Source organism: Marmota flaviventris, chromosome 4 (assembly GCF_047511675.1).
Source record: "Marmota flaviventris isolate mMarFla1 chromosome 4, mMarFla1.hap1, whole genome shotgun sequence".
NCBI classification, from domain to species: domain Eukaryota; kingdom Metazoa; phylum Chordata; class Mammalia; order Rodentia; family Sciuridae; genus Marmota; species Marmota flaviventris.
This window is the reverse complement of record NC_092501.1, coordinates 721,012-733,083: the sequence shown is the minus strand read 5'-3', so window position 1 is coordinate 733,083 and position 12,072 is coordinate 721,012. Positions and strand designations below refer to the sequence as shown.

At 54.3% G+C, this 12,072-nt stretch overlaps 1 protein-coding gene across 1 annotated transcript; it reads right to left on the bottom strand.

The window, feature by feature from the left end:
- Nucleotides 1-1,337: 1,337 nt before the first annotated feature.
- Caly (calcyon neuron specific vesicular protein) lies at nucleotides 1,338-9,239 on the bottom strand. The gene is made up of 6 exons (XM_027924939.2): nucleotides 9,193-9,239; nucleotides 4,896-5,050; nucleotides 3,835-3,948; nucleotides 2,425-2,538; nucleotides 1,770-2,106; nucleotides 1,338-1,426 (listed from the first exon to the last, which is right to left on the bottom strand). Exons 2-5 carry the CDS (start codon nucleotides 5,028-5,030, stop codon nucleotides 1,795-1,797), a joined length of 675 nt encoding a protein of 224 aa, XP_027780740.1. The 5' UTR covers nucleotides 5,031-5,050; nucleotides 9,193-9,239; the 3' UTR covers nucleotides 1,338-1,426; nucleotides 1,770-1,794.
- Between the last annotated feature and the right edge of the window lie 2,833 nt (nucleotides 9,240-12,072).

Genomic DNA, 12,072 nt, shown 5'->3' with positions numbered 1-12,072 from the left:
TGACTCTGATGCATTTTAGGACTGAGCAAATAAACACATGAAGGACAAGAGGGACTGGTCTTCTCCCAGTAGAGGGGGCTACAAATAAGGGGAGACTGGAGTCAACCCCAGGGTACTGCTGTCACATGAACTCAAGCAGATTTTACATGTGTGTGTACCGATGTGTTTACAGAGAGGAGATGCAGGGTGTGTGTATAGTGTGTGCACAGAAATGGGGACATGAGGTGTGTGTGTGGTGTGTGCAGAGTCAGGGGACATGGTGTGTGTACAGAGACAGGGCACATGGGGCGTGTGTGGCAGGTGTGCACTGAGATGGGGACACGGTGTGTATCCTCCCAGATCTGCTTCCGACACACAGGTTCTGGTCCATGTTGTCTGGTCCACACTGGGGTAGGGGGGCTCTCCCAGGGACTTCCACTGGGGGGCCCCCTGGATGCTAGTGCCCCTCCTGCTCCAGCCAGGACACAGTGGCCCCTCCTGCTTGGAGCTGCTTCCTCATGCCCCACCAAGTACTGTCTGTCATGGCCCCTAACTGCCACCACAGTCCCCAGGCCTGAGCTCACCTCCAACCAGGTGGGATGTCTGGGCCCCAAAATGGAAGCAACAGAGAACAGGTGCTTAGGTGGGCAAGGTGACAGCTGGGGTCCTGCAGAGTTGCAAGCTGGCTTGATGGAAGGGCTGGTAGGAGTGAGGGATCTTCCCACTGGGCCCCCCAAGACTGTCCTGTCTAGCTCCCAGCTGGCGGGGCCAGAGCTCACAGACCCTGCAAGGCCCCATTCCCTATCCAGGTGAAGCATTTGCTCATTGCTTCATTAGGACATTCATGGTGACAGTAAGTGATTCCTCTTGGGGCAGAAACCCAGTGCAGGTGCTGCCAGGAGTGTGTGTGTGTGTGTGTGTGGGGGGGGGGTAACCCCAGGAGCCGGGCTACTGCTAGACACTGGTGGCTCAAGGACCAGGCCCAGAACCCAGCAGACAAGACGGGGATATGGCAGAACATGGGTTTGGCGGTTGACAGAGTCCACCCAGGACTCTTAGAATTCCCTGAGGGCAAGTGAAGTTGTTCCATTGTGGCCAGTCAGGGCAAGTGGAGGACAAGGCCCCAACGCAGGGCTATGGCCCCCAGCCCAACTAGCAAGGTAGTGGGATCTTCCTCAGCAAGAGCATCCCTGATCCTCCGCCTCAGGAGCAGGACTTCAGGGGTCCCTCTGGGCTCCAGGAGCTCCATCACATGGGGGTTGGGGGCGGGCAGTAGGTGCAGAAAACACAAAGAGCCAGTAGATGGGAATCTTTACTTACAGAAAAGCGACAGAGCCAGAGGCCCCCGGGGCGGGGCTTCAGCAGGGTGCCTGGGGGTAGGGGCACAAACACTGGGTGGGAGAGCAGCGGGGGCGATGCTCTGGTCACAGGAGCTGGCTGGGGAATGCTGCGAAGATGGAGGGGCTGGGGCTAAGCGGGAGGGGCAAGGCCGGGTGTGCAGCCCGCTCCCCGCCCCCCACGCCCACCCGGTGGGAAGAGGCGCTCTGCGGCCCCCTTTCCCTTTCGCCCGGCTCCCTGCTCGCCCAACTACTGCTCAGACTCTGCGTGGTGGGAGTGGGAAGGCGCCCGCCTGGTGAGGTTCTGGCGGGGCCGGGCCGGGCCGGAATGAGGGGTTCCCAGGAAAGCCGAGAGGGGAGGAAGGAGTGTCCCGTGCTCAGAAAAGGCGGCAAGAGGTCAGAGGGAAGCCTCGATGGGGCAGGTCAGCGCCACGAAGTGGCGGACACACCTACCCGGGCCAGGCTGGCTGGAGGGCCCTCACTGAGGGGCCGGGGGAGGTGCGCTACTCGCTGCCTTGCGGGCCTCCTCCTTCTCTCCTTTGGTCGAGGGCTGCCCGGGGGTCTCGGTGGTCACCGCCGCTGCAGCTGCCGCCGCCGCCGCCGCCGCCGGAGTGGGCCCCTTGTGCACCTCCTTGGCGGCGCGATAGCTGTCTCCCCAGGCCGCGGGCATCTCCGTGCCGTGCTTTCGGCTCAGCGGATAGGCCCCAATGGCTGCCAGGATGCTGCGGTGGCGCTCGGGGTCCATCTCAGTGTAGTACATCTCCAGGGTCAGCGGCGTACAAATCTTGTGCTGCGGGGGCGGGGGCAGGGGCGGGGCTGGGTCAGGGGCTAGCTGGGGCAGGTGAGGAAGAGGGGTTGGAAGTCCAGGCACGGGGTGCAGCGGGTCTATGGAAATGGAGATCGATCGTTTCCAGTTAAGATCCACCTCCAGGTCAGAATCCACGGAGGCTTCGTGGAGAGACACAGGACCAGGTGGTCGTGGTTAAGAGGAGGGGGCTCCCAGGGAGAAGCATGTCTGGCGTCAGCCTGGAAGGACCTGTGAAGTGTTTGATGGCATGCAAGGGCCAGGGGGGTTTCTGCTGCTCCCCGCCCAGGCCTCTGGTCTTACCCGAAGCAGGAAGCCATCTGGGCAGGTGAACTGGTCATACCAGATGGCCTTGTACATGATCAGCACGCAGCCCAGGAGGGCCATAGCGAAGGCGATCATCCTGGCAGTGGGCAGCTGGTGGAGGGAAAAGAGACATTTGGTTTAGGCAGGGAACCAAGTTGGCCAGCTTCCTAGGGAGAGCCCCCTTAGGGGCTAGGGATGGTAAAGGGATCACCATCCCCAAGCCTTGGCACCTTTCAGGAGGTCAGCCCCAGGGCCAAGTGCCCAGGAACCACTCTTCAGGGTCCAGGCTAGGTTGGTGCCCCCTCTGATGGGATTCTGGAAGCATCTGCCACCCAGAAAAGTGCATGTGGCCTTTGACCAGCAGGTGCTTATGAGAACTTATCCAGCAGCTTCCCTACCCACATGGCACCCAGGGAGGTTAATGGCCACCATGGCCAGGGTATTGTTTGTTGGGAGCATCTCCAGGCCTCCCCAGTGAGGAGGGTGCTGGAGCCCCAGACTAGATGGACCTGCTGAAGTGCAGCCAGGCCTCAGTGCCTCTGTGGGGCCCTTCATTGAAGGAACTATGGGGTTAAAAGTGACAGATGTCACTTTTGAAAAATGAGAGGCTTTAGAAATAGTCCACTAAAAATTATTATTAAAGCCACCATTAGAGGCTGGGGTTGTGGCTCAGTGGTAGAGCGCTTGCCTAGCATGCGTGAGGCACTGGGTTCGATCCCTGACACTACATAAAAATAAACAAATAAAATAAAGGTATTGTGTCCTTCTGAAAAAAAAAAGCCACCATTAATAAAGAGGTTAAAAGAAGATGAGGGAAGGTATTTGCCACATGCGCTACGGAAAAGTTAACATCTATATTAAGTAGAAAGTCAGCAAGTAGCTTAAGAAAAGACAGTGGTGCCGGACCTGTTGGCGCATGCCTGCAATCCCAGCAGTTTGGGGAGCTGAGACAGGAGGTTGTGAGTTCAAAGCCAGCCTCAGCAAAAGCAAGTAACTAAGCAACTCAGTGAAACTCTGTCTCTAAATAAAATACAAAATGGGGCTAGGAAAATGGCTCAGTGGTTTAGTGTCCCTGAGTTCAATCCCAGGTACCTCCACACACCCCCAAAAAAGGAAGAAAGAAAAAGAAAAGACAGTGGCCTATTGGGGAGAGGCTGCTTCCCTGGGAAGGGGCAAAAGCCCCAGCTCGGCACTCTGCAGTCAGCCTTGGAATAAATTTGGTCTGTGCAAGCTAAAGGTCAGGCAGGCTGGAAGGCCATCCTGAGTGGAATGACCCCCTGCTATGCTCTTCTGTCTGGGCTAGACCCAGTGGGGACAGCCCAGCCTAGAACCTGGACACCTGCAGCCTGGGCTGCCCCTCCACTTGTCCCTGCCCTGACTCCCACAGCAATGAGTAGGTGTGGTTACCCTGCGCCCTTCCTCTGGGTGGCCGCAGCTCAGCCTTTGTCCCTCCAGGTCTGGAAACTTCTTCGGCTGGTCTGGGGAGGACAGCTGGTATTCCGTCTGCGTCTTGATGACCACCTGAGGAGGGAGATGGCCATGGCCTTGCTGGGCAGCTGGCAATGACCCGGGAGAGCCCTAACCTGGAAGTGTTAGGAGCCAGGGTGCAGTGCATGGTGATGGTGTAAAGCTGACCGTCTGCCAGGACCATCTGATGGCAGGCAGAGCTCCAGCAGCTACAAAATGAAGCCCAGGGAGGTGGATGCTGTGTCTGCCCACCCTCCACTCTAAGGGGGTGAAATCTCCCTGCCATAGCTTCCCTTTTGGTAGCTCCACAGCTTGGAGCTTTGGCTCCCTCCTCCAGAGCCTGTCCTGACTCACATAGTCTTGGGGCCCCTGCCATAGAGCAGAGCTAGCTCTAAACTCTGTGTGTTCTGGAGGACGAAGGCTGGGCCTGCCCACAGTGTCCACTGCTGTAGGAGAAGCAGTTGAAGCCCACCTGGGAGAACTGTCCTCAGGGGACCGTACCACTAGGAACTGCCTGGTGTGGGCACAGAGCATGTCCCCTGCCTCCAGCTGGGACAGCTTATACTATCCTTTACGCCCAGAGTTCCTGGAGCTCAGACTGGGTTAGGGTCGAGCTGGGCTCTTTGCTTCCCACTGATGTCTGCTGAAAGCCCACCCTTCACTAGTCACTTGCCCAAAGAGCCCATCTCTGGCCCCCCACCCAGAACCATGCCTATCAGAAGAGTTTATACTATGGTTTGCTGTCCCTCAGACTGCATTGTGGGCTGGGTGCTCAAATTCTCAGGCATCCTATGGCCAGTTTGCCCTGTTCTCAGATGGGAAGAGGGGTTCTGGATGAGGGAGCCAAACAGGAGGTCACCTTGGCTGTGGTCAGCTGAGGATTGGCTTTTCAGGACCCTGGCTCCACTGCATCTTGGAGGAGGTCACATCTATATGAACCTCACTCCTGTCTGTTCCCAAGCAGGCCTGAAGAGGCCTCTCCCCACTGGTCAGCTACTCACCTGGTCAGGGAATGGTGGCTGCAGCTGGCTGACATCCAGGGGACTGATCAGAGGGACACTGTCCGTGGCAACCCCATCCTGGTCCCCAGGGTCTTTGCCGGGCTTCCCGGAGAAGCTGCAGCCCAGCTTCACCATGGTGGACAGTGGCCCTTGTCCTGCCCCAGAGACAGACAGGGTCATTGTTCAGAGGCCACCCTGTGGACAGTCATGCCGGCTGTCTCTGGAGTGAGAGGACCCCTGGCTAGTCCCAGTGCTCCTCCAGCCAAAGGCTTTTTGTCCTTTCCTGACCCTGGGGCCCCTCAACTATGCAGGGTGTGGTGCCTCTGATCAGAGACTACCCAGACACAAAACTGGTGTGGGGGGTCTTCCACCAACTGATCTGTCCTAAAGGATCTCTTAAGGGCTGCTGTTATGCTCAAAGGAAAAGATTCAAAGAGCAGTTTGAATTGGGTTTCCGGTCTTAAGCACACAGGCCCAGATAAATTTGAATTTCAGTTAACCAATGGTTACTTTTTAAAATATAAGTGAATCCCATGTAATACTCAATATGGAACATGTCTATACTAAAATGTCAATCTTTGTCTATCTGAAATTCAAATGCAACAGGGTATCCTGTGTTCCTCTGGCAGCCCTGCTGGAGCTATTGAAGGAGGGCATCTGATAGTAAATTCAGACACTAATGGAAGAACATGGTCTTGTTGGTGCATGGAAGGGCAGATCTCCCGGAAACCCGATATCCCAGGACAGAACCCTCGAGTCAGGATGGGCCCCAGTGGCTTAGGGGAAGGAAGGGGATGCAAGTCCCTTGAGCACTAGGCAAGTCAAGAGCAGACACACATTCACCTCTAGGCTGACCTCTGAGAGAAAAGGGGTGCAGCAAATGACCCTGAAGCTGACAGATGAAAAAAGAGCACAAAATGCATTCAATTAAGAGAAGAGGTCTGTGTCCACTAAGAAATGTAGTCTGCCATTAAGACCTCTCAAAAAGAACTCCTGGCCCTGTCAGCATCACCGCTGATCCACCACCGTTCCAGAAGGAATGATGCCCACGTCCTACAATATTTCTGGAGAGGAGGATTTGGGGACACCCATAGCCAAGGCCAGCACAGCTTGCACCTGGCAGCCTGACAAGGACACAGGAGAGGAAGTCATAGCTCATTCCCACCTGCAAGTGCCAGAGCAGACTCCAAGTTAAATCCTAGCAAGCTACAGCCATCAAGATACAAAAAATGAGGCTGAGACTAGAGGACTGCAAATTTGAGGTCAGCCTCAGCAACTAAGCAAGGCCACAAACAACTTAGCAAGATCCTGTCTCAAACTGAAAAAGAAAAAGGTCTAGGGATGTGGCATGGTGGTTAAGCATTCCTGGGTTCAAAACCCAGTACAAAAAAAAAAAAATCTATATCTTCATCACATTAACAGAAGAAAGAAGGAAAAACATCTGATGAATTTCAGAAAAAATATTTGACAGGATTCAACATTTATTTACTATTTCAAAAATCAATTACATATTAGGGACAGAAGGAATGTTCCTTAATTTGATAGAAGTTAATAGTAAAAACCCTACAGTGAAGCTCACTGAACACAAGTCTTCTGGTGCTGGATACCAGGAAGGAGGTAAGAATCACCTTGACCTGGTCTGTTTTATGACACAGTAGCAGAGATCTCAGCAATGCAGCCACACAGGGCACAGAAATGAAACTGGAGCCTGGGACAAGAACAAGGAATGCTGTCATTGTTCATGGAAGAAACTGCTTTGGTGTGTAAGAAAATCCAAAAATGCTACAGATAAGGACTGAAAATGAGTCTATTGAGATGACTAGAGATAAAGTTTGCAAAGCAGGTATATTTCTTTATGCCAATGGCAAAAAATAAAAAAAAAGGAAAACAATTTTTTAAAAAGATTCTATTTAGATAGTATCAAAATTATGCAATGCTTGGGAACAGGTATAGCCAGCCAGAATGGGCAGGACCTCCATGTGGAAAAAGTTATTGACAGGCACAAAGAAGAGCAGATCTCCTAACAGGCGGGGAAGGCTGTGGTGGTAGGTTTTGGAGGTCTCCGTGTTGAAATGTGCCCCCTATGCAGCCGTGCAGCAGTGTATCTGTGGAATCAATGTATAGAACACAGAGAAGACCGTGTTGCTCTCACCCAGTGAAGGGCAACATCTCAACACAGGTGCACCAATGCCTGTGTGAAAGGAGCTGGGGAGGGGCAGCAGGAGGCCACTCTGAGGAGGTCACCCTGCTGCTGACCCCACTCAGGCACTCTGGGGAGAGGTCCCTTGGAAGCATATTTACTGCCGGTGACTCTGTGTCTGGCCAGACCAGGAAAGAGGTCATGTAGCACGGCCCCACACCCATAGCGGTTGAGAGGCTCTTCCTGGAGTGGTCTTGGGCCTGACGAGGGTGCTGACTTCTTGGCACCTCCCTTGGGCAGGTGAGCGACCGTACTAAGGGGATGTGGTTTCACGGTGCTTCGAATTTGGCGCACAGCACACAACCCATTGGGCACTGGGTGCTGACAGTATCGCAGTGGGAAGGCAGAGATGGACGATGAGGCAAGGAGAATACATGTAAAGGCGAGAGGATGGAACGACAGGAGAGGGTGCAATGCAGGGTGCAGGAGAGAGGCGTTAGGATTTTCACGGAGTGCCCTGCCGAGGTACACCAGCCTCTGCACAGGTCGGGAGCGGCTAGGCGCAAGCATGTGGGAGAGTCCAATGCGGGATGGATCCGCTTGGGATCATATGGGGCCAACTATGAGCTCCAGCTCCCCTGGCGCTGCATCATCTCAGGTTCCTACAGCAACGGGGCAGGACTCCCCCCACCCCACACGCGCCTCTGCATCTTGTTCCAGGCCTCAGTGTCTAGGAACGGGGCTGTGCTTGGGATCACTCCCCGCCCCTCTCCACACACTAGAACATCCTTTAGGTCGCTGAGTCACGCAGATCCGCTGGGAAGGCGCGCTGGATGCATGCACACAGTAGACAGCTCTGGAATTGTGGGGAGTGGGCATCCTTACTCTTCCTACTGGCTCCTGCCCCACCCCGCTCTGTAATCACGTCTGCGCTGCTGTTGTGGGGACCGTGCACCAAGCTCCAAGATTGGAGGGTGGGCGGTGCACAAGCTGTTGATGGACAGATGGATGATATCTCTGCTAGAGGTCACGTCATAAGAGTTGCTTTCACTCGCACACCCCACCCAACTCTGGGACGTTGTGTCACGAGGGGAGGTGCCCGCGGGCGTGGCTTATGCAGGCCAGCCACCAGCGCGTGCGCGTCGGGCGCGTTCATGACTGCGGACCTCTGCGGGTCCGCCCCTACCTCGCCCGCGCCTGTCCCCGCCGCAGGCCCCCACCCACCGCCCGACCAGGTGCTTTTGCCCCCCTGCCCTGCAGCGGTTGGTGATTTGACTCGGGTTTGAAGCCCTGCTGAGCTGCGGGGCGCAGGCAAAGAGAAACCGGGGCGCAGTCTCCTGCGTTCCAGCCACCTGTGGCCGCATATCCAGAGCTGTGGCAGGTGGTTCTGGAGAAATGCCGCCTCCCTACTTTCTGGCCACTTCCTGCCGGTCATGCAGCCACCCCCATCACGCCCCCGACCCCATGCAGGCAGCAGATCCTTGATGCTCTGGCCCAATGCCCCTTCTGCTACCCATCTTCACCCCATTCCCAGTCCCTTCTCCCTGCCAACGTCTGCAGGCAGGGCTGAACAGGAGCTGGGACGGGCCCTCTCTGCCCACCTTGGGGATGCATAGCTCCCACTGGCTCTCTCAGACCTGCAGGGGTGGAGCCAGCTCATAGGGAGGAGGCTGCAGTCCTACCCGTCTGCTGCCCGCCTGTGCCTGATAAGGGGATCCTAGCAGCAGGTCAGGTCTCTGCAGGTGGGACACTCAGGTACTTACTGAACGTCCAGGTTGTGACTGTCCCCACTTAGGACTCCCCTGACATCGCCCACCCCCGAGAATCACCCCCATCCAGTCAGCAAAACCGGGCAGCATCTCCCTCTTCCCGAGAGGCCTGAGGACCTCCCCACCCCCCACTTCTGGTTAGCAGGATGGGCCTGGCCTGGGGACAGGCAGAGTCCCCAAGGTAGGAGGGTAGCTGTGCCTGGCCACCCTGGCCACCATTCAATCTGCCCAAGTGCCCCTACATACACTTGCACCGTACACACACCCAGCACATCCCTGCACACGCACTCTCTCCTTCACACACCAACACACCCTTGCGCTTGCCACATCGTTGCACACCCCCCCACACACACACACGGGCCCCTCACCCCACTCCACAAGGAGAAACCTGGAAATGGCTCACAGACGGCTCCTACTCCAGCTGCTGCAGGACGCGGTCGCGGGAGGGTGAGGATGCGGATGTGGATGCGGAGGATGCAGTTCCAGACGCTTCGCAGCCGGGGGCGGGGCGGGCAAGGGGCTGGAGCCGCGAGACCGAGGCTGTGGTTGCCGTGGTAACCAGGCTGGAGGAGGGACCGCTGCTACTGTGGCCGCACACACCCCCTCCCACATCAGACGTTGTCCGGGAGCCCCTACCTTCACAGGCAAGCACCTGACACACACCTCACACTCACACATGTAACACATGTAATACACAGCATAGACACATCTCACATGCCTCAACACCAGACACACACACACACACACACACACACCTCCTAGGAACCCAACACACCTCAGACCAACACCACCCAAATCCACACGTAAACACCCCCTTAGGGCAGGGGGCAGATACTGGGACCAGCCCAGCCCAGGCTGCTCCTCCACCAGGCAGACCTTGATGGCACAGACTGCCTGTCCCCTCCCCTGCCTCCTATCCCTTGGGTTTGGCCCCCACTCACCCAGAGGATGGCCTTCTTTTTTTTTAATATTTATTTTTTAGTTGGACACAATATCTTTATTTATTTAGTTTTATGTGGTGCTGCGGATCGAACCAGGGCCTCGCACATGCTAGGCGAGCGCTCTACCGCTGAGAGACAACCCCAGCCCCAGAGGATGGCCTTCTGCTCTGTCAGCTTCTGACTCCTTGGGCTGTACGCTTTCCCAGGGCAGCCTCGGCTTTCCCAGTCACCGAGGTGACGACTGTCTGTAGGATGCCCAGCATGCAGAAGGTGCTCTACAGTGCTTGGCTGAGGGTGTGTGTACCATGATTCATGCAGGGCTCCAAGCACAGTGCTGGCACATGCTCTGTGCTCACTCCCATGTCCTTGGTGAGAATCCTGTTCCATTTGGGCACCATGTTTTTGATGTCGTTGAACACTACTGTTCAAGTCTTTGGTAGACATGTGCTTCATTCTCTCAAGTAGATGATGCAGAGAGAAACTGCTGAATATTTGAATATTAAGTGTACATTTAGCTTTTAAGGGAATGCAAACGTGTTTCCTTGGCAGTAGATTTACATCCCAGTAGTATGGGGCTCTCACCAACATCTGCTATTGTCTTTTTCATGGTATCCATCTGAATTAGCCACCTCTGGCTGCCAAAAAATTGCTGCAGATGGGTGATTTAAACAACAGACCTCATTTTTTCACTGTTATGGAGATGAGGTCTGAGATGAAGGTGTGAGCAGGGCTGGTTGTTCCTGACATGGAAAGGGAGTCTTCTCCCTGGTCTTCTCATGGTTGGCCCTGTGTCTGTGCCCTAATCTTTTCTTATCAGGACTCCAGTCTTGTGGGATTAGGGGCCTCCCTAACAACCTTATTTTAGCTTGTTGCCTCCTTAGGGACCCTAACCCCAAGTGCAGCTGTACTCTGAAGGCTTAGAACTGCAACACAGGACTTGAGGGGAGAACTTGGTACCACCCAGGCAGGTGCACAGTGGGCTGGCAGTGGTTTGCATCTTAGTTACCCTGGTGACTAACAGTGCTGAGCATCTTCTCAGGGCCTACTAGCCATTTGCAGACCTTTGGTGGAATGTCCCTTCAGATGTTCTGAGCACTTTTCAGTCAGGCAGTTCATCTTATTATCAAGTCGTGAGAGTTCTCTCTGTATGCTGCACACACCCTTTCTTTGTTTTACGATTACTTGTGGAGGGGTTGGGAGGAGACGAGCTGATAAACATACCTGTGTGATGGTCACTACAGTCAAGCTTATTAACACACACTCTTGCTGTGTACCATCCCTACAACCTGATCATCTCCCTGCTTGCAGTCTGTGTCCTGTGACATCCCATTTCCTGGCTCCATCGCACTGGCAACCAGCCCTAACCCTTTGCTTCTGAGTTCGACATTTTTGGACTCCATATGTGAGTGAGCTGGGCAGCGTTCTTCCTGTCCAGCATAATGCCCTTGGGGTCCATCCATCCACTGGAACAGCACAGTGTAGGATGGAGGCAGAGAGAGTGGGCACCTTTGTCTTGTTCCTGTCTTAAGGGGACGGATGGCAGTGTCTCATCACTAGATACGGTGTTTGCCACAGATTTCTTGTAGGTGCTCCTTTACCAGGGTTAGGGAGTTCCCTTCTGGGACTGAACCCAGGGCCTGGCTCTAGTGTTTTTGGTTTGTTTTTGGTAGTGGGGATTGAACCCAGGAGCACATTACCACTGAGCTCATACCTAGATCTTTTGATGTTTTATTCTGAGGTAGGATCTAAGTTGCTGAAGATTTCATTAAATTGCTGAGGCTAGACTCAAATTTGATTTTGATCCTCCAGCCTCAGCCTCTCAAAACACTGGGATGACAGGTGTGTGCCACCATTCCTGACTAGTCCTAGTTTTAAAAAAGTTTTTACCATAAACAGGTATTGGATTTTGTCAGATACTTTTTAGGATGACATGAGCTCTTTATCCTTCATAGTGTAATAAATACATTGATTTTTAAATATTGGGCCAACTTTGCATTCCTGGAATAGTGCAAATAATTTCTTTTTGTGTGTTGCTGAATCAAGCTAATGTTGTATCAGTGGTTTTTGTGTCTGTGTTCAAGAGTGGTCTGTAGTGTTCTTTTCTCATGATGTCTTTGGTGGCTTTGGTAGCTGGGTGTCCCTGCTTCATGGAAGGAGTGTCCTTGTTCCCGTTGTAGATGGCAGAGTGTTGGTGCTCCTTTTTGATGATTCCATTAGAAGTCAGCCACTAATTAATGTGCTGTCTGTGCTCTGTATTGAGTATTTCTCTCTTGCTGGTCTCAAGATTTTCTCCTTGTGTTGGGGTTTCAACAGTTCAAATTCTCATT

Excerpts from the sequence above, each read along its gene's own strand:
- Caly (XM_027924939.2), bottom strand. The coding sequence starts at position 5,030 with ATGGTGAAGCTGGGCTGCAGCTTCTCCGGGAAGCCCGGCAAAGACCCT. Across the intron at positions 2,539-3,834 it reads ACCCAGAGGAAGGGCGCAGG|CTGCCCACTGCCAGGATGAT; the intron begins GTAACCACACCT and ends TCCCTCCACCAG. Across the intron at positions 2,107-2,424 it reads CAGATGGCTTCCTGCTTCGG|CACAAGATTTGTACGCCGCT; the intron begins GTAAGACCAGAG and ends CCGCCCCCGCAG.